Source organism: Sphaeramia orbicularis, chromosome 13, assembly GCF_902148855.1.
Source record: "Sphaeramia orbicularis chromosome 13, fSphaOr1.1, whole genome shotgun sequence".
Classification (NCBI taxonomy): Eukaryota; Metazoa; Chordata; class Actinopteri; order Kurtiformes; family Apogonidae; genus Sphaeramia; species Sphaeramia orbicularis.
Genome location: NC_043969.1, coordinates 47,792,618 through 47,815,097, shown reverse-complemented (window position 1 = coordinate 47,815,097; position 22,480 = coordinate 47,792,618). Strand labels below are relative to the sequence as shown.

Genomic DNA, 22,480 nt, shown 5'->3' with positions numbered 1-22,480 from the left:
GTTACTGAAATAACAGTGCGGTGGTGTTTTCTGTGGTGATACTGATTGTTCTTATCTGTGTCCTGTCTACACACTCCATGTCCACATTTGTCTTCGTCTTCCAGCGTATGGTTTATCTATGTCTGTGTTTCCTGTGTCGGTCGCAGCTGATTCCAGGGCGTCATGTCCCCAATTACCTTGGATCATGTCAATGTGATGTGATTGGTTGAATGGCTGTCGCTGTCGGCCGTCATCAGGCGGCGGACGGCTGATGTGGTGACTCTGCATGTTACACCGAGGAAACGTCCTCACCACTGGAGTCCCCAGCTGTTTATTCTGTGTTCGTGCTTATAATTCAGTCTTTTTCTTGGTGGTTTAGACGTGCATGGGAACAGATTCAACCGGAAATGAGGTGGAGGTGGAGGAGGCACCATCAACTGCTGGGGTTCTGAGTCTGAGGCCGATCCTCCAATGAGCAAAATCCTTAGACCAGGAGTGTCAAACATACGGCCCGTGGGCCAAAACCAGCCCGCCAAAGAGTCCAATCTGGCCCATGGGATGAATTTGTGAAATGCAAAAAATTACACTGAAAACATTAAGACTCACTGGAGTTAAAATCATTTAAGTTAAGGTTCCACATATGGATCAATTCAGTCTCAAGTCAGTCAGACCAGTCAAATGCTGTCATAATCACCGGTGTCAAACATACGGCTTGAGGACCAAAACTGGCCTGCCACAGAAACCGCCAATCTGGGCTATAGGATGAATTTTCAAAGTGTAAAATTTACACCAAAAACATTAACAGTCAGTGGAGTCAAATTTCATCACAAATGATTCAAACCAGTAAAATAATAGAATAACCTGTAATTAGTAACAACTCCAAATCCAAAACTGCAAAATTTTAACAATATGCCACTTGTTACTAAATGTTTTGCGCCTTTGTAGGTCCACTGTCATCTGTAATATACATATATAAATGATAAGTTGAAACGTAAAGTTGTTGAAATTGCATGTAGTTTTCTTAAGCTCAATATGATAGTACATTTAAAATAATAATGTAATAAGCTAAAAATAATGCCAACTCCAAATTTTCTCATATTTATAAAATTCTAAAATTACATTATGAAAATACTGTGTTTACATTTACAAACTATCCTTTCACAATAAAATGTGAATAACCTGAACAAATATGAGAAACCTGAAATTTGCCAAGAAAAATAAGTGCAATTTTACCAATATTCTGCCTGTTATTAAATGTTTTGTGTTTTTGCAGACCCACTGTGATCTGCAAGTTGTAGTGTACATGTGTAAATGATAAACAGAGGCATAATATTGTTAAAATTGCACTTACTTTTGTTAAGAAATTTTAGGTTTTTAAAGGATAGTTTGTAGAATGGGGTAGTTTCCTTGTAAGATGGTTGTATTTTCATTATGTAATTTTACTTTTTTCCACTCTAAAATACAGATAAAAATTTGGAGTTGACATAATTTGTAGGTTATTATGTTATTATTTTACTGGTCCAGCCCCTTGAGATCATGTGGTGGTCCATGGTGTAGAGGTGACTCATCTGAACACACTGATATATACTTTATGTAGGTTTAGTGTAAATTATGATGTAAAAAGTCAGTTTTTCTGGGTTTGAGCGGAAACACCTCATTTATCTTTATCTTTGTGTTAATGGAACAGTCGGATTTAGATTCTGTAAGTCACTAATCATCGGTTGTTACATTTTCTGAAAGAGGACGGAAGCAGCTACATCTGTGGTAAATATGATGAACTGGGTGTAAACGGTTTCAGAGTTACAGCAGGTTGAAAATAGGTGTTGAATATTTCCAGGACCCTCATCATCCACTCTGAATCTGAACATTCTGAGCAAAATTAGGAAAAAACATCAAACTTAAGCTGTGATTTCATGAACACCATACTAGATATTAAGATACTGATTGAATTCAATAAAGTTTAACATCTTGTGAATCTTTTAAAGTTTCTATCATGTTTCTATGTTGAATTATGACAAAGTAATGTGACTCTAAACAGGTATGTTTTTTCCCTCTGATTAGAAATGAATGGGAGATTTCAGTCTAATCTCATTATGTCTTCTGTTGTGTTGGATTTGTCTTCAGACGATGATCGGTTGTGTTTCTTTGTTCTTCAGATCCAGGTGATCAAGATTGAAACTGAGGACAACAGAGAAACCCGCTCTGCCAAGGATGCCCTGCTGCTGTGGTGCCAGATGAAGACGGCAGGGTGAGCGACGAAAACCGAAACAGAAAGACGTTAATGTTTCTGGAATATGACAAATGTGCCTTTACTTCTAATGGTCCATATTTGGGTGGTTTATAACATGGAAACGGTTACAGATATCAATATAGTTACTATTGATCACTGATAGGAAGTCATATATGGACTTTCATTTGGGTCCATGACCTTTGACCTTGAGTGACCTTGAAGGGGTCAAACTCAAAGTCACCAATGTCCAGATTTCAACAATTTTCTTTTCCAAAACTACTGGTTGGATGCATTTCAAAATTTTTATGTAGCTTTTTTGGGACAATGTCTCCAAAGTTTGTTTACAGTTTTGAGAGATTTTGATTTTTTGACAAATTTTCGAAATGTTAAAAATGTGCCTTTACTTCTAATGATCCATATTTTGATGGTTTATAACATGTAAATGGTTACAGATATCAATATAGTTCCTATTGATCACTGATAGAAGTCATATATGGACTTTGATTGAACTAGTCAAGTTCTCCCCCAGTGAAAGTACCACCCACTTCTGTTGGGAGATTGATCTCCTGCATCCGGACCACAGGACTGGAACATAGAACAGAGCCTGACAACCTCACAAATTCAGCTGGGGATTGATTCTTGATAGAATATGACACTGACGTACAGGGACATTGGAACTATTGTTTAAATTTTTATGTCTACTTTTTAAATGGAAAGCTACAAATAGTCCTCTCTTTTCCTCAATTCAGGACCAAAAGTCAGCCTTTTATCTACAGTATAAATAAATAATGATTTTATCTCTTATAGTGATTATAATCTCTGTCAACTAGTATATAAGTAATAACATTTCTGGTCATACCATCCAGCTATGGTTTAACCCATAAAGACCCAGTGCTACTTTGGTGGCAACAAAATTTGCCTCTGTATTTGACCTTTTTTAAGTGATTTATCACCACTTACTGTAATATTATCATCTGTATTTTAGCATTTTTCAGTGCAAATCATGTATTTTCCTATATTGAATTCACAAATCATATAGATGTTCATTAAAGCTCACAGTAAATTCAGAGGTTATTACATCAGAAACAAAGAAAACTGAGGAAAAAGTGACTCTTTCAGCAAACATATCAATAGTTGAATGGAAATTTAAGTGTGTCCATCCACTGTCATTGATCCAACTCCATAGGTTTTACTGGTGAATCAATGTTGATGAAGATGATGGTGTTTCCACGGTAACTATGGAGCCTCTGAATGTCCAAATGGGTCATATCTGATGACCATGAAAAGATGAAAAACTGTATTTTACACCAATTATTTCAATGTATTGATAGGATTAGTGGTTCAGAAGTTATTAAACAGTTTGGATTAGTAGATAATTTGGTTATCAATGGCTGTTTGGGTCTTTATGGGTTAATCTGCATTATTAAAGTGATTTAAGTCATGGGTTTGGTGTAAACGACACATCATTAGTGTATTAATGTTTCGTGTTGTTTCAGGTATCCTGAGGTGAACATCCAGAATTTTACCACTTGCTGGAGAGATGGCCTCGCCTTCAACGCCCTCATACACAGACACAGGTAGGAAACACCGCTGACACTTTACAGATGGTACAAATATCAACCACAAACCAGGTGATTATTAGGAAACATGTGAGTAGGATATTAGCTCCTCGTTAATCACTGTAAAACACTTATTTACAATTATCAGGACATCAACCAGTAGTTTGGTCCTAATTTGTCTCATTATCCACAAGATAAAAAGGTCATTTTTCGTTTATTTGTTTTAAATAGATGAAAACAAACCCAGAATTCACAGAATATTTATAAGATTGACAGGAAAGCGTGGAAAGACCTGCAGAGGGTTAAAAGTTAAATAATTTTATTAACCCTGTAGGGAAATTCAGTCTCTGCATTTTATCCATAATACACACGGTACCTAGCATTAGCATTAGCGTTAGCACATGCATTAGGGGCAGTGAGCTATTGAAGGCGCTCAAATTACAGAGTGATGTTCAGGATTTTGACGGTTTCTGTTTTGTGCTTGTCTTCTCCAGACCTGACCTGATAGAGTTCCACAAACTGACTCGTTCCAATGCGACCCATAACCTCCAGCAGGCCTTCAATATCGCCGAGCAGCACCTGGGCCTCACCAAACTCCTGGACCCTGAAGGTAACGGACCAGACCTGAGAACAAGAACTGACCTGTTCAACCTAAAGCAGCTTTTATCTTCTGCATCTTCTGTAAACCTGTCCTCTTCCTCCTCCTTGTATTCTTCTTCCTCCATCCTGTGCAGATGTAAACACAGAAAACCCTGATGAAAAGTCCATCATCACCTACGTGGTCTCCTACTACCACTACTTCTCCAAGATGAAGGCTCTTATTGTGGAGGGAAAGAGAGTTGGAAAGGTAACGAGGATAAAATACAGAATACAATACTTTTGTCTGATAATAAAGAGAAACATTAAGCCTAGGAATCATCTTATCCTATTGAGACCAAGCAATGGATTTTTGTCCTCTGCATGGGACAAGAGTTTCATAGCTTTACTTCAAAAAAAAAAAACAATCTCTGAAGACATCCTTTTAAAAATAACTTTGAAAATGTATCTGGAAGAACTTTTGCATTATCATGTTTACAGTCAAGACAATTATTTAATGTAAAAAAGCCAAAACTTTATTTTACTGGGTCCCAGGAGGATATACCACAAAATCTATTGGGAAATGTGCTTATTTTTCCATAAGAATAGAGATTTTGCAACAGAAAGAAGCTTTAAACTTCAGTTAAATGAGGTGAGTCTTATTTTTCTAGAGTAGCAGCCAGTGTTGGAGTCAGTCACATTGGTCACATGACTATTGAAGAAAAGCTGATGTTTACATGAAAATATTAACAAAAATTAGAATAATTACTAAATATATCCAGTAAACGGATTCATCATGTGTATTCAGTGTAATACTAACATGTGGTGGTCACATGACTCAGAAAATACTGGAAAAAACTATAAACTAGTCTATTTTAACGACCTAAACTATTTCAATAATGATCATAAATTTAGATTCTCGAAGACAGTAAAAGTACGATAAATAAATCCTGGGTATTTCTGTCTCAGGTGTTGGATAACTGCATTGAGGCGGAGAAGATCGTTAACCGCTACGAGGCTCTGGCGTCGGATCTGCTCGACTGGATCGAGAAAACCATCGCCGTCATCAGTAACCAGAAGTTCGCCAACTCGCTGACGGGTGTCCAACAGCAGCTGCAGGCCTTCACCACCTACTGCACCATCGAGAAGCCCATCAAGTAGGTTCCACTGCACTGTAACCCTTTGAAGACGGTTGTGTCTCCGGCGCCACATTCTGCATTCACTGTCATTTAAATGACTGTAACTCCTGAACCGTTTGTGGTTATTGAGAAAATTGAAATGGCATCGGAAAGCTCAGAATTGGAGCTTTCTATTGGTCTATAACACATTAGGGTAGAGGCCCACATTGGCTGAGGGGGAGGGGTGGAAGTGGGCGGAGCAGAAATGAGCAGACTGAAGCAGGGCAGGCAGCAGCAGAGTGCAGTCGGTGAGAGACGCTTGTTACTTTTATCAGTGTTCTAGCGAGGTTTTTGGGTTGAATTCTTGTAAATAATTGTCTATAATAGTGATAGTGCTGTTTTGGACTGTTCTACCAGTGTCTTTTACCGTGTTTAGCCATTTTTTCTGCCTTTTTTCCACTTATTTAATTCTATTTTTCCAGTTTGTATAGTTCATGGATAGTTGTATTTTAGCTGTAAAGATTATATAAATGTGTGTGTGTGTGTGTGTGTGTGTGTGTGTGTGTATATATATATATATATATATATATATATATATATATATATAGGTAGAGAGCTAGCCAGGAAAGAAAGAGATGCAGTGTCTTTAAAAGAAGCAGATGATGGATGTTTTGGCAGTGAAATGAGGGCCTCTGACAACACAGGATAAAAATGACCAGAAATAACTAAAATAATAAGAAGAACATGGACATGCAATGATTCTAGACAAACTAAAATGTTTGAACATATGGAAAATACTTGAAAGTTTATTTCTATAATCATAAACTTTCGTTATGAACATTTACAGTGGTTTTTCATTATAAATATGATAATAAATTCAAGTCTTTTTTTAAAATTTCCTGCTATAATACAGCGTTTTAAGCATGTATTACATATAGAAATGATAATTAGTGGCCAGGTACTGAAAGTGAAGTTCTTTCTGAAAAAAGGGGTAAAAGAATTGGCAAAAAAGACATTTTCTGATAATTTTATTGCAAAAACAACCATAAAGAAATAAAGGCAGCCTGTGATAATGGTAGTCCTTAAAGGGTTAAACAGACATTCTGTGTCTGTTATATTCAGTCATTTATTATATCCGTTCATTTACCAGTTGAACACTGGGGGCGATGGGTTATTATGTGGTTCTGACCAGTAATGGCTGAGAAAGCTCTGGGTGCATTTCACATGCCACAGACGAATGTGTTTTATTCCACAGACAACAGTTACTACTCGTCTATAATGATACAGTGATTGTTGCAGTAATAGATAAATCTATATTTAATTAGGTGTTATAATTAACATTAGCTGCTGCTCTTTTTATTTTATAAAATGTCATGAAGTTGTGATTACAGAAGGATTTTCATGTTCATTTTGTGGACGGAGTCGCACATATTTTCATTAATATTATTTTATTATTTTATTTTAACCAGCAGTAACATGTTTCTGTGAGAGCTGCAACATTTTGAGCTTTGTTGACTTTTTTCCTGGAAAAATTAGCTCCTCTTTTTACAATATACACATTTTTTTTTTTAGATATTTAATTTTTGTTTTTACCTTCAATTTGTAAAATATGCAGAAGTTTTAGCTTCTTTTTAACATTGCTGCGTACAGTTTACGTTGTTTTCAGCCTGATTTTAGCTATGATCTGTAAAATCTACACGTTTTAGCTTATTTTTTAGTTTTCACTGAAAAAATACAGTTTTTAGGTCATTTTTAGCTCCTTGTTGCAAAACGTTGAGCTTGGTTTTAGCTTCTTTGTGGAAAAGTGATAAATATTTCACCTTGGTTCCAACTTCTCTTTGCCCAATTTTCACATTTTAAGCTTTTCATTTTTGTTTTTAGCTTCTGTTCTTGTTTTTTCTTGAATATTTTGCTTGTTTATGAGTGAGCAGAAATCACAACACTACATTACAGTGTACAGCTTAAAAATGTAAGTTGAATTAAAATGAGGGTGTATAATACATATAAATATGTTCATTCTCATGTCTTATTTATGTTTGTTAAAGCATTTGCCCATTTCCTACATCACTACTACATTTAAGCAATTATATAAACATAAAACATACATGCAGGGTGATAAGGATCAGTGTAACGTCTGCCTGTGTGTGTGAATCTATGGTACAATTAGAGTGTAATCGTGTGTTATATATATTTAATGTGTTAGTCTGTGGTTGTGCTTTGTGTGGGGACTGAAGTGTGATCATGTACATGCCACTGTGTGTGTAGACATGCATGAAACACAGTCAAACATGGAGACACCAAGCCCTGAGCGTTTTGTCCCACATCATCATCATCATCTTCACCAATGGAAGCCCTGCCCCCTTCCCCCGGCGCTGGAGACACGATGACAACGACACCCACTGACACACAAACACACACTAACATACAACTCATGTTCAGACAAGTGTTTCAGCCCAGTTTCAGCTAAAGAAAATGGTTTTCCATGTGATCTATGGGTTTTACCACCAATGTCTGGTATGAAACAACTGGAACAGATAGAAACGTGAAGATTTTTTTTTTTTTTTTTTAACTTATATTTTATTGTTTCATTTTTGAAATTTTACAACACAAACATTTAGAACATAGTGTCAGTTGTTGTCCTGTATATTGTCTATTTTTTCCATCGATCTTCACATGTTGCTGGCTGTAGTCTTATGATACATGTAAGTCTCTCCATGTTGTGAATTTCTTCCGCAATGTCTCTCTAATTATTTAGGATGGGGGGGGGTCCTCTTTACACCATTTTTGTGTGATTTTTTTTTTTTTTTTTTTTTTAGATGCTACCAAGAGGATTTTAATCAAATATTTATCCTTACTTGGTTTGTCTTTTCCTGTTAAATAACCCAAATATAGCACAAAACATGTCCTTGGTAGTTCGTATCCCAATATTTTTCCAAATTCTTTGCTGATATTATTCCAGTATTGGGATACTTTTGCTGCCAAAAATCGTGCACATGACCCACATCCAGCTCATCTCACAACCTCCAACAGGGCTGAGGTAATGATAGTGAAGCCTTTTTGATTTGTGGTGTTATAAAAAATCTCATGTTTTTCCAAAAAATATTTTCCATTTTCTGGAATTAGATGTAGACACTTGAGTTTCACATATTTCATACCATGCATCATCACATAATTCTACCAACAGTTCTTTACTCCATTTATCTCTAATATACAGGGTCAAAGTTTTTCTGTTAAACACCAATCCCTGATACAGTTTGGATATCACTGTGAAGATGTTTTTGACGTATTTTCATAAAATTGGATAAAAACCTACTGAAATGATCAGTATTGAACGTCCAAAACATCAGGTCGTACGGTATCTGAGTGACGTTTTCCTCCTGTTCAGTTCATTATAAGCTGGATGAGTTGTTGTGTTGTTCAACCTGTGGTCTGCTTCCTCTTCAGGTTCCAGGAGAAGGGAAACCTGGAGGTCCTTCTCTTCACCATCCAAAGCAAACTGAGAGCCAACAACCAGAAACCCTACGTGCCTCATGACGGGAAGCTCATCTCAGACATCAACAAGGTCCTTCAACTACATATTCTATCATACAGCGTATTCCTCTAGGAGAACACATGACAGCACCGTCGTTAGCCCCATAACATAATAATTAGTCATATTTTTGTCCAAATTGTGATACCTGCATAACTTTACTCTAACACCACTGATTCGTTTTACATCATTGGCTATGATTTGAAAAAAAAAAGGACTTTTAAGGCAGTTATCCTATGAGGCTGAATATATGGATGTCAGATACAACACAGCAACAAAACAGCCCATTATATCACTGAACTGATCAATCAAAGTTGTAAAATATTAAATTAAATCAGAATACTTTATTAATCCCTGGAAGAAATATTTGTTTGTTACAGTTGCTCCATCCAATTATAATAAAAAGCAGAAGGAAAGCATTCATCAATACAACAAAAAAAACAAACAAAAATATATAGATATATATATAAAGCTCTAAATATATAGCTTTGAAAATACATATATGTATACAAAATATACATATATATGTGTATACAAAATATACTTGTTAAAACACTCTTATTAAGACACTACTTAGAACAGAAATTTGTACAATATGAACTAGACAATATATTATTAGTATGATAATTAAAGAAATATACATAAATAAGTGCAAAAATATTGTTGTGCTATTAAAAATGGTTTTAAGGTGGAATTAAACGGTCTGTGCAATTATAAATACATTTAATACATAAATACATTATAAATGATTTTTCAAGATTTAAATGTATAGAATATTACTGACATGTGGAGTTTATATTTTATTTACAGTCAGTAACAACATGTCATTGTTCACATATTTAGATAAATGTTTTAATAAACTCATAATTAATCATATTAACAATAAATAATGAAATAATTAACAGAATGTATGAAAATTTTGCTTTTTTTGCCTCATAGGAAAACAAAACAATAACAAACATGCATGTCTTACTCATTAAAGGCTAGAAAATATTACACAGACAATTTTTCTTTTCAAGCAAGTTAAATGTAAATCATCAATTTAATTCAAGTTAGTATTTATTAAAGTAACTATTTAATTAAAGCAGTGTGTTTATTTATTGACTGAGTATTAGTTCAGTCTAGTCTCTCGCTGTGTGTTGTTTTGTTGTGCTTAAAAGTGAAGTGATCGCTGACGTTCTACGTGTCACTTCCTGTTCAGGCCTGGGAGAGGCTGGAGAAGGCGGAGCATGAAAGGGGCGTGGCTCTGCGCAAAGAGCTGATTCGTCAGGAGAAGCTGGAGCTGCTGGCTCAGCGCTTTGACCATAAAACCACCATGAGACAAGCCTGGCTCAACGAAAACCAGAGGCTTGTATCACAGGTGGGGAATCATGGGGAATTATGTTTTATCTCAGTTATCTGACAAAGCCGTCAGTAGATGGCGCTATAATTTACTTCTTCTTTCTGCAGTAATATTATGATTTTTTTTCTTAAGAGTCACAGAAAATCCCACGACCCCTCTTGATTAAATATCTCACATCGTTTACTTTCTCCTACAGGATAATTTCGGCTACGACCTTCCCGCGGTTGAGGCAGCGATGAAGAAACACGAAGCCATCGAGGCTGACATAGCGTCGTACGAAGAGCGAATCGGCGTGGTGGTGGAACTGGCGGCGGAGATGGAGGCGGAAGGATACTACGACATCCGGCGAATCTTGGCGCGTAAGGAGAACATCCTGGGCCAGTGGAGTTTACTGAAGGAGCTGGTGGGAGGGAGGAGAACCCGGCTGGAGAAGAACCTGGCTCTGCAGAAGACCTTCCAGGACATGGTCTACATGATCGACTGGATGGAGGACACGCAGGTAGGGGTCAGACGGACGGACGGACACACAGTAAAGGACAGAACACTGGAGATGGAACCATTCGACCATTAACTGACTTGAACCGATTAAAAAAAAATTATTCAATTACAATTTTCCGGAATCAAAGGTTCGTTTCCTTATCGCTTTGGTATCCTGTTCCATGTGTGTTTTACATATGTATCTGTTTTATGTGTCTGTTTTTGGATATTTTTGCTATTTTTATCCTATTTTTTATCTTATTGGGGGACCTGAGTAAACATTTTATTTTTTCATGTGCTATGTTGAACGAATCACAATAAATTAACCTTGAACCTTGAACTGTAGGTTCTTTTAAACACCAAAAGCACATAATCTGCGTAACGCTGTAGTGATGTCAGATGTTTTATATACAGTTTTTTTTTTAACTTTTTCCCTTTTTTATGTATTTCATCAAATTGAGCCATAAACAAAAATACCAAATACTCAATAATTGTCATATTTTTTAACTCTTTAAATGCCATGTTTGTAATGTAAATCTATTTTTTTGATGCAAAAAACACCCCAAAAAAACCACACAGAAAACATTTTTTCATTTTAATATACTACATAATAATTGGATTACTTGTTTTTTTCATTTTTTCATCCTGGCATATGTCAATAATTAACACCAAGCCTTTTTGAGTACCTGGAAAAGCGCTACATAAAACCGATGTATTATTATTATTATTATTATTATTGTTGGTTAATATGCAGCATTATTTTTTGTTCTAAAGCAAATGCAAAAAGGTATCAATGTGCATTTTTTAGTCACTTGGTAGGAGGGTGTTAGTGTAGGAATTTAACATTGTGTATAATGTGCTGATTTTAGTGGCTGGGTCAAACTTCAAAAAAATCATACAAAAATGTCCAACTTTTGAATTGTGACATAAATTAAGGAAATGAAGCTACAATTCGGGAAAATTGTAATTGAATAATTTCTTAATCGATTCAAGCTAATTGATTAATCGTTTCAGCTCTAATTTTCACACATGTATTTGTCACATTTTTACAGTTTTTTCTTCATCTATTCAAATAATCGTTTAATTGTATTGAATCAAAGAAAATAATTGAGCAGATTAATCGATTATAAAAAATAATCCATAGCTTTAGTTTTCCAAGTAAAAAAAGAGTCTAATAAGTCCATTCGTTTTCATCTCTGTCTCAGGTCCAGCTTCTGTCCAAGGACTTCGGGAAGCATCTCCTGGAGGTGGACGACCTGCTGCAGAAACACAGCCTGCAGGAAGCCGACATCACCGTCCAGGCCGACCGGGTGGAGACGCTCAACACGGCTGCCCTCAAGTTCACCACCATAGAAGGTACAAACACTGATTGTACGCTAGGTTACTTCATTTAACTGAAGCCCTGATCGTAGAAGAACCAGCAGAACCTGTGGGAATAAACCCCAGCATCTGTGTTTCATGCAGCAAGTAAACAAAGTCTGTTTCTTATTGGAATTTACTGACATTATTCCAACTCTAACATAAAGGGCATTTTCACTACTGTATCTGCTGTCATATCAATCATCTCATCATCTGCTGAGATGTTGCTCTTCTCAAGGATTTCAGTTTGATCTGTTTTTTTTTTTTAAACAAACTTTATTAAGAACCACAACCATACAATCACACAGGACATCTGTGTTTGTCGCGGTAGAATTTTAACTTTGCTAATTACAGACTTGAAAGATTCAGACGAACACCACAATCATTAAAAATCACCTGAACCTTGAACTTTGACTCTTACCTGAGGTTCACAGGTTGTATTAGTCCTATGAAAATAAGGTTTTAAGCTTTACATTATATCAAACAGATACATTAATTTCACCAAAACATCCCAGTTTGATCTGTAGAGTACTATTCTGTATATAATTACAGTCATGCATTGATTGACTGGTACTATATGTACCACAGAAGAAACTCAAGAAGATCCTTTGCATGAAGAGACCCAGGCAGTAGAGATGAAGGTATAGAAAAGCTGCATATACGGCTAAAAATAAAGGTGCATATATTACCTTCAGACAACAGTATGGGCTAAATAAACTGGTTCCAATGAGACTTAACCCACAAAGACCCAAACATCCATTGGCATCCAAAGTCATTTACTGATCTGAACTCTTTAATACCCGTTGATCTATTAATCCTATCAATACATGTAAATAATTGGTGTAAAAAGCAGTTTGTTGTCTTTTCATGGTCATCAGATATGACCCATTTGGACGTTCAAAGGCTCCGTAGTTACCACGGAAACACCGTCATCTTCTACAACATTAATTCACCAGTAAAACCCATGGAATTGGATCAATGACAGTGGATGGATACACTGGGTTTATGTTCAGTTAATGAGAGATTTGTTTGAAAAAGTCACTTTTTTCTTAAGTTTCCTCTGTTTCTGATAGAATAACCCTGAACTTCAGTCTAAACTTTTATGAACATCTGCACGATCAGTGAATTAAATATAGGAAAATACATGATTTTCACTGAAACAATGCAAAACATGGAAGATAATATTACAATAAATGGTGATAAATCAGTCCCTCCAGGATTTCGCGGGATTTTTTTTTTTTATTGTTGCAGCCTAAAATGCCTGATTTTGCAGCAGCTTTTCCAAAAAATTGCAGTGAAAGTTGCAATGATTTGGAGCTTCTTTTATTAAAGTCACAGGAACATGAGCATTTGCAAATTACCTAGAACAGTCTTTTTTGAGTTTTTAGCCTTAAAAATCACCAGGAAGCCATGATTTTAAACAAAACAGGCTTTTTTTCATTCATTCATTTATTTGTTTTGAGCAGAAGAAAAATTTAAACATTTTTTGTGTATAAGGAACTAATATCAGAGCAAATACATTAATAAAGATGATCAAGACAAAATAACAATTGCCATGGACACTAGTAATAACAAAATAAATTCAATCTGTACTGCTCAAAAAGGAGTGGGAAGAAGAAAACTGATTAAATCCCACCCCCATCTCACATTTATACAGCAGAACACATAACTTTTGCTTCCTTAATGATATAGTAGTATATTTAGGGTTAGGGTTAGATGGGTTACACACACACAGAGACACACACACACACACACACACACACACACACACACACACACACACACAGACAGGCACACAGTGCAGCCAAACTTGGGTTGCTTTCTATCTAACACATTAGAGTAAACATTAATATTAACACCAAGTTTAATGACTATTTTTGTTTGTTAGCTCGTTTTTTAACTCCATACACAGACTTGCGCTCACACTCCCTCACACACACACACACACACACACACACACACACGCACACATGCACAATACACAGAAAGGAAAGCATGCCTCCACAGGTTCTTTCTTCTTCTCTTCTATTGCCTTATAGAGTATATCTGCGCTAACCTTAACCCTTTCAGCTCCTGCTCTTGTTCTGGATCCAACAGCCTCTGTCAGTGGGACTTGTCTTGTCTGTCCTCTTCCAGTTTCAGCTGTTCTCCTGCATGTTTTGCGGTTGAAAAGTGTCTGTGGAGCGGCCACTTTCGTTCGTGTTCCACCACAATATTGCAGGCAGTGCAGAACCGTATACTTCCGCTTTTGTGTAACACATCTGGAAACTGACTTACATGAACTTTGGCAGTGATATTTGTCGGTAAATATGAGTGTTTTGAATCGCATATGTCTTCATCTTCTCAACTGTCAACAAGGAAGTGAACGTGATGACGTACATGTCACGTAGACAGGAGTGGGCGAAAGGGGGCTAAGGTGATTAGTCAAATTTGCGGAAAATTTGCGGTGATTGGACAAAATTGCAGCGGCGCGCAGAATTTGTGGTGATTAGTTGAATTTGTGTTAATAGTTTCGATTGCAACATCACGAATTCCTGGAGGGACTGATAAATCTCTTCAGAATAGGTAAATTTAGTAGGATAAATTCATATGGGAACTGCCACAATAGTAGCACTGGGTCTTTATGGGTTAAATATAAGATGTAAGTCACAAAGCACAAGAAAACAGCGACTGTTCCATCATCATCGAGGGGCAGTGGATCAGACTGAAACACAGGAGTCAAATACACTGTGAATGTTACTGTGTGTGCTCTGACTGTTTCGTGGTTGTTGATGTCACATTGTGGTCTCCTAGGTTACCAACCGTGTGACCCTCAGGTGATCTGTAACCGTGTCAACCACGTCTCTTCATGTCTGGAGGAGCTGAAACAACTGGCAGCGAAAAGACGAGCGGAGTTGGAGGAGTCGAGGCAGCTCTGGGCCTTCTTTCAGGTGAGACGATGTGAACCTGCACAGAAGATGTTTGAGTGGACATTTAATCTATAATCTATGATCTTTATATCTGCACATAGACTTTGTAACTTTCCTGCAGTTAGACTTGACACAACTAGGGCCCAATCCCAATTCACCCCTTAGCCCTCCCCTTTACCCTTACCCCTTGAAATGGAGCTGCAAGGGGTAGGGGTTGAAACATTCCCCTATGAAATGGGACAACCCTTCACGACCTGTTACGTCATCAGCAGGCATCGATGCCGCTATAAACAGATGCAACAAAATTTCTCAATGTTTTGTATACACATATACAGGGATTGGATAAAATAATGGAAACACCTTCACCTCAAGATGATAATGCCCCAATCCATACAGCTAGAATTGTTAAAGAATGGCATGAGGAACATTCTAACGAAGTTGAGCATCTCGTATGGCCGGCACAGTCCCCAGACCTCAACATTATTGAGCATTTATGGTCAGTTTTAGAGATTCAAGTAAGACGTCGATTTCCACCGCCATCGTCTCTAAAAGAGTTGGAGGGTATTCTAACTGAAGAATGGCTTAAAATTCCTTTGGAAACAATTCACAAGTTGTATGAATCAATACCTCGGAGAATTGAGGCTGTAATTGCCGCAAAAGGCGGACCTACACCATATTAAATTATATTTTGTTGATTTTTTAAGGTGTTTCCATTATTTTGTCCAACCCCTGTAGTTTTCAATAAAGTTGGAAAAAATAAAAATATCAAAACCATATATTTGGGATACATTTCTCCAGAGGTCAAAAACATAAACAGATACTTATTCAGCATATTACTAGCTGCAGGAAAAAAGGCAATAACTAAACGATGGATGACACAAGAAGAACCGACAATAAATAATTGGATAGACATAACCATGGGAATTTATAGGATGGAAAGAATAACCTTCACTGTAAATTTGAAGATGGATTTTTTTGTGCAACACTGGAAGGAATGGGTGAGATTTGTGAACCCTTTGAGATCTAATTTTGCTGAGATGAATGTATGAATATGAATCCAAAATCCTCTGAAGGAAATATGTTTTTGTGTTTTTATTTATCTTTATTCATACATTGATTCTTTACTTTGAGATCCTGTATGCCGGAACCACGATGAGCTGCTGTAAATGGTTTTGTTTTGTTTTTTTACACCCACTCTCTGGATGTGTATAGTTTGTGTATTTGTTTGTTTTTTCAATGTATGAAAAAAAAAACTGAATTCTTTCAATAAAAAGAGAATAAAAAAAAAAAAAAAGTAGAAATAGAAAATAACAGATGCGACAACTTTGTTTCTGAAAGTATTCCCCATGTCGTCAGTAGCTGTAACCATCTCTGTTCCATGGGCTTTGGTCATCTTTTTGCGGCTATCAATTATAAACCAACAAACAGGGAGTCAGGTTTCTGTGTAATAATTCCACAGGTTTTATGATTATGAATGCTTTTGTGTATATTTTCATGTCACTACAGCTGAACACCAACATCCTCTGTTAATGATATGCCACTTACAGAGAAGATTTGGACATTTTTATGTTAAATCTGGATTTACAGGAAGGCAGGAGAGGATTTTATGTACTGTATTTTTAGATTGTCAGATTGTCTTAGTAAAAGGATGTTTTACTCCATGTTCATTTTCTGTATATTTTCTGTTCTTTTCTTTTCATCTCCACTGTTTCAGCAGATTCAGATTGAAAACAGAGCTGATGAATGAGTTATAAATGTTTTGTGGAGTTTGTAGAATGAGCTATAACAGTAATGAGACTATAATGAGGATACTGACTTTCTTTGTCTACAGAGTAATCGCTCCAGTTGCCGCTGAAACATTAATTATGTTACATCACAGATTCATTTGGCTAATCTGACATATCCTTTTATTCACCTCATGTGATCTTCTGCTCCTTTGGGTCGGTTCTCCTCATGATGTCTGTGTTGTTTGTCGTGGTTTCAGGAGCTGGAGGAGTCCGAGGTCTGGATCCGGGAGAAGAGCTCCATCCTGGGGGCTCAGGGTTACGGGAAGGATCTGAGCAGCGTGTTGAGGTTGTTACAGAAACATAAGACTCTGGCTGGAGAGCTGCTCGCCCACCGATCGCTGCTGCAGGTCAGTGTTCAGGGTTTGAAGATACATTTAGGTACGTAGGAATTATTATGCAGAGGTCTCACAGAGTGCAAGTATAAAAGATGAAAAGATACAGTCAGAATAAAAGTCAAAGATATAAGCAGTATAAAAGTGTAAAAGCAGTGTAAAAACAATTAAAGACAATAGCACAGTGACTTGTAATAAATATCTAAAAATAAATACTATCCACATATTGCACTTACATTTTTTACCTCCAGTCTGAGTTTTATGCTGCCTTCACGTGCTATGGGAATTATGATAAATTCTAAAAAATTCATGGGAAGGAATGCTTCTCAGGCCAAAAAAGAGTTTGTTCAAGGTGCTCTTTGGAAAATGGGATTCAAAAAGTAGATTTCAAACTGGAAGAAAAATCCAAGGCATTCTCTTTAAACATTAAAATGCCTTTATTAACATTTCTTATCTAAGCTATGACTGTGCCATGTTAATAAAGGCATTTTAATGTTTAAAGAGAGTGCCTTGGATTTTTCTTCCAGTTTGATATTACTTAAGAAATCGAAGATTGCACATGAAAGCCCCTCATGTTGTATTTTCCACTGCGGAACTGGGAAAAAAGTTTGATACAGAAGTTGCCAAGGTGAAAATAACCTTTGACCTTTTTATTATGAGCAAGAGATTATTTGTGAATGATAAACACTGCATTTATTAACGTTCTGCTGCTGTTAGCTGATGGTTTTGCACATTTATAGTATACACAGTTTGAAAAAAAATAAATTTCCAAAAAAAAAAGTAGTGTTTGCATGTTCTCCCTGTGTGTGTGTGTGTGTGTGTGTTCTCTACGGGTACTCCAGCCTCCAAACACGTGCATTAATAGCTTAATTGGTTTGAGCTAATTTGCCCATAGGTGTGAATGTGAGAGTGACTGGTTGTTCGTATATGTTGGTGTATACATGTCCCTGCGACCCTCTGGAGGATGAAAATGAAAGGTGGTGGTGCAGTAGAGCATATAAACAGCACAACCACGTAGGCCTGCAGGATTTTGGCCAAAAATAAAATCCAGATTTTTTCCTCTAAAAACTCAATTTTCGATTTCGATTTTTGGGTAAAACTAGAAAAGACAACAGAAGTCAGCATGTTGTTTTTGTGAGCAGCTCGCTATACAAGGCACTGCTCCAACCTCAGATCTGTGATGGTATCACATAATGGGCCCACAGATGTTATACTAGTGTAAGTCAGGGACAGGCATCAGTCATGCATGCGTGTGTGCGTGGACCACATAATATGAGTGATCCCCATGCGGTTACATTTAAATTTGGGGATTTATGTGTGAAAGAGACCGGCCCAGGACATGCTGGAGGGATTATATCTGTGGGCTGGCCTGGGAATGCCTTGGGATTCCTCCAGAGCTGGTGGATGTGTCTGGGCAGAGGGCTGTCTGTGGTCATCACATGGACTTCTGTGAAAGACCGCTGTCACAGATAGGAGGAGGAACCTATGGTAGCCTGATGACTCGGCCTGGAGGCACGAGAGAAATGAAATCGATTTAACAATTTTCCTTTTTTAAAAATCGTCCTAATTAAAAAATCCGATTTCGATTTAAGATCAATTAATTGCGCAGCCCTACAACCATGAGTAACATGTAACAACAGTTCACTGGCGGAAATAAAGTATCAATGGCTGTTTAATGCAACAGCATCAGGGCATGTTATTTAAAGTGGTCAATGTATGGAGCAGTTCAACAGTCTTCCCCCCTATTGTCCAAATATGGTCACTTCAGGTTCCAAAAAGCAAACATGGTGACATCACAACTAAAGTGTCAGACCACCAGGTGAGATTTGCGTGTTTGACTAACGCTGTCCTTCTCTTCATCTTCATCCAGAACACCATGAAGCGAGGGAAGCAGATCCTGAGTGAGAAGAGCTTTGGCACGGCGGGGATTCAGGAGCGAATCATGGAGGTGAAAGGCGAGTGGAAGAGGCTGGAGGACCAGGCTGCCCAGCGCCTCGCCCACCTGCAGGAGGCGCTCAACTTCTTCCAGTTCTCCACGGAGATGGACGACCTGGTGGCCTGGCTGCAGGACGCCTACCGCCTGGTCTCCAGCGAAGACTTCGGGCACGACGAGTACTCCACCCAGTCGCTGTTGAAGAAACACAGAGGGGTCAGCGAGGCCGTGGACAAACACCGCCTCCATGTGGTGACGCTTCGCAAGCACATGGTGGTTCTGCCACTGCAGTACCGCGAACAGGAGGTGGGCTTTCTTATAGCCATTAGCTGATTGCACTGTTTGAAAAAAGTGTAGAAATATGTAATAGAAATTAGGGATGCAAATTATCAATTAATTCATTAATCGTTAGTTGGTTGTCCTTATCGATTGATTAACGATTAATTGATGAGCAGCGATTTTCCTGAGAACCTAAATTTCTTTTTCAGTACGGTCTATAAGATTCTTATTAAGGATTAAAGCTAAATATTGTTTATATGCTACATGAAAAAAGCATGTCATGTTCCTAAATGACTGATTTATTGAACCAATGGATACAGTCAGTGTTTCCTGTGGAATTCATCTGTTGATGTGGTTCTGTATAATGGGGGGGTGCATGCATGTGTGTTTCTCCGGTGGGTGGGTGGGTGCACACGCGTGCCTTTTGTTGGGGGGGTGGTGTACTTGCACACGTGCAGTATGGCCAGGGGATGCGTGCGTGTTGGTTGGTAACCACGTGTGCGTGCGTCACTTTCCATCCTACTTCTAATACTATGGGGGTACGATGGAGTCCGTGCCCCCGCGGAAGTGAAAGTGAAACTTTTCGCTCATTTGTCTTTTCCCCACCTCTTGAAGATTCGCAGGTGTGGACAGATGGACAAGGGCAATTAACCAACAGTTAATAATTTAATCGAGCAAATTCTTATCAACTATTAATCATTAGTTGATTAATTGTTTACATCCCTAATAGAAATATAATCCTATATGTTATATTCACTCAAATCAAGTATGTTTTCATTGTTTTTAAATCTCTGACATTCCTGAAGTCGTATTCTTACACATGTATAGAACAAACCTGGTACAGATGTTGTATTGACGGTGGGTTTCTCCTCTTATCTCCCCCTCCTCTGACCTTCTCGGTGGTCTTCTTGGTCCAGGAGGTCCAGGTCCGTATGTCCGACGTGGAGCAGCTCTATACTGAGGTGGCAGAGGTGGCCGTTCTCCGACAGCAGTGGCTTCATGACGCGCTTGCCGTCTACCGCATGTTCAGCGAGGTCAACGCCTGCGAGCTGTGGATCGACGAGAAGGAGCAGTGGTTGGACAAGATGGAGGTCCCAGAGCGGCTGGAGGACGTGGAGGTGGTGGCGCACAGGTACACGGTTTGTATTCACCGACATTTAACAGCCGAGTGATGATGGAAAACCCTCCTGAGCCGATGACGGTTTGTCGTAGGTTTGAGAGTCTGGACCAGGAGATGAACAGCCTGATGGGACGGATCCTGGACGTCAACCAGATCGTTCAGCAGCTTCTGGACGGAGGACATCCTTCATCCACGGAGGTCCGAGGATGTCAGGACCACCTCAACTCCAGGTACTGAAGAAAACACGCCTGAAAACAGCATCTACAAACATATACGCACACACATTTGAATGATTATTTTGGTAATTTTCTATTAATTTCATTGATTATTTTATTAATTATTTTCATTTTAGTTGAGCAATTTTGTTAGTTTATTATTTTGTTCATTTTTTTAATTGATTATCTTGTTCATTAATTTATTTCATTCATCATTTGGTTAATTTTTTGTTTATTTCACTGATTGTTTTGTTCATTTTATTGATTATTTTTGTTCCTTTTTGTTCTTTTTATTGATTTTTTTTGGTTTATTCATATTTATGTAGTCAATTCAAACTCTATTTTGTTCATAACGACTTCAGTATTCATTCTTGTTGCATTTTTCTTTTTTTTTTCTTATTTCTTATCATCTCAGCAGTAGGAGGAGTTAAATGGAGTTAAATGTACACATAAAAAACAACACTGACTCCGATGAGTGATTTTTGCGTGTTGAACGGCCGCCATAGATCAGGATCAGGGTTATGGCAGAGTGCTGCGATCTGCAACTTCACCACCAGATGTCACTAGATGTGACACACTGGACTTTTAAGTGAAGAGATCATCATCATCATCATCTGAACAGATTCCTTATATAAATGTAAAATATCAGTTTGCATTCATCACTCTGATTATGATGATTTTTTTCCTCCACTTGTGGCCTTCGGGTGGCACCGGCTCCTCCTTCGGCCTCGGCGTTTGCAGTGTTTGATGGATAGGTCGTGTGGCGGCAGCGTCCGAGGCCGGCTGTGTGTCTGTGAGTCTTGTGACCTTGGCGGGTAGTCCAGGTCTCAGGGTGACCATCTGTGTTGGCGGCCTTACTCCAGACGATGCCAGACTACAAAACATGTCCAAGAATCAGACCAGCATACGCGACGAAAAGCAGATTTACTGAAATCCTGCATTGCAGTTAGGATTAAAATGATCTCACTTTTGTTTTGTTTTTTTTTGTTTGTTTTTTTTAAACTTGATTTTTCCTATTTTACAACAAACATGGTTAAACATAGATAGCACAAACAGCAGGGTCAGGGAGTTACAACTTACATCGGAAAAATAATAAATGACTACATCGATAAATATGCATTCTCACACAGTGTAAATATGTATATAAGTTATCTTTAGTAAATAGGAATCATTCTTGTTTAAATCCCCTGGGGGAAGTCCAAGGTATAGTGTGGGAAAGGGCATATTAACCTCAAAGCCCAGTGCTTTAGAGATTGTTTTGGACACTTTCTCCCAAAACAACCTGATACAGGGACAAGACCAAAATATGGTCCCCCAGTATGGTCCACCATTATTCTACCGCACCTCCAGCATGACAGTGGGGTCCCCATCTGTCTAGATTTTTGTTTAGGATCTCACCTCTGTTTTAACACAAATGTCTGCACTTTTTACACATGACATTTGATGTCCAGGCTTTAGTTTTAATGCATTTGAGGTGAATTACATTATAGCAGAGTACACTATGGATTCAAGTCATCCACCTTGTGTAGAATACAATCTAATAAAATGCCTCTATTGTCACTTTATTGTTAATAAAAGATAGTAGTGCTATTCCTGCCACAAATTAAAACCACAGATTCCACACATTCATTCATACATCCATCACATAACAAGTAAATAATGAATAATAATGATTAAATAAACATGTAATCAGGTAAATTTGTCAAAGCAGTAATTAAGTACTAAAGAAGCTTCAT

The 22,480-nt window shown here is 37.7% G+C and overlaps 1 protein-coding gene across 1 annotated transcript in view; it reads left to right on the top strand.

The window, feature by feature from the left end:
- The window catches only part of sptbn4b (spectrin, beta, non-erythrocytic 4b), a 135,796-nt gene that overhangs the window by 29,555 nt on the left and 83,761 nt on the right, over nucleotides 1–22,480 (top strand). Inside the window, exons 5-18 of the mRNA XM_030151484.1 lie at nucleotides 2,136–2,227; nucleotides 3,706–3,786; nucleotides 4,263–4,378; nucleotides 4,503–4,615; nucleotides 5,314–5,501; nucleotides 8,907–9,024; nucleotides 10,193–10,351; nucleotides 10,530–10,832; nucleotides 12,016–12,166; nucleotides 14,963–15,099; nucleotides 17,063–17,212; nucleotides 19,068–19,436; nucleotides 20,327–20,541; nucleotides 20,622–20,759. Coding sequence (XP_030007344.1) covers nucleotides 2,136–2,227; nucleotides 3,706–3,786; nucleotides 4,263–4,378; nucleotides 4,503–4,615; nucleotides 5,314–5,501; nucleotides 8,907–9,024; nucleotides 10,193–10,351; nucleotides 10,530–10,832; nucleotides 12,016–12,166; nucleotides 14,963–15,099; nucleotides 17,063–17,212; nucleotides 19,068–19,436; nucleotides 20,327–20,541; nucleotides 20,622–20,759 — 2,330 coding nt within the window. The remainder of the gene's footprint in view (nucleotides 1–2,135; nucleotides 2,228–3,705; nucleotides 3,787–4,262; nucleotides 4,379–4,502; nucleotides 4,616–5,313; nucleotides 5,502–8,906; nucleotides 9,025–10,192; nucleotides 10,352–10,529; nucleotides 10,833–12,015; nucleotides 12,167–14,962; nucleotides 15,100–17,062; nucleotides 17,213–19,067; nucleotides 19,437–20,326; nucleotides 20,542–20,621; nucleotides 20,760–22,480) is intronic.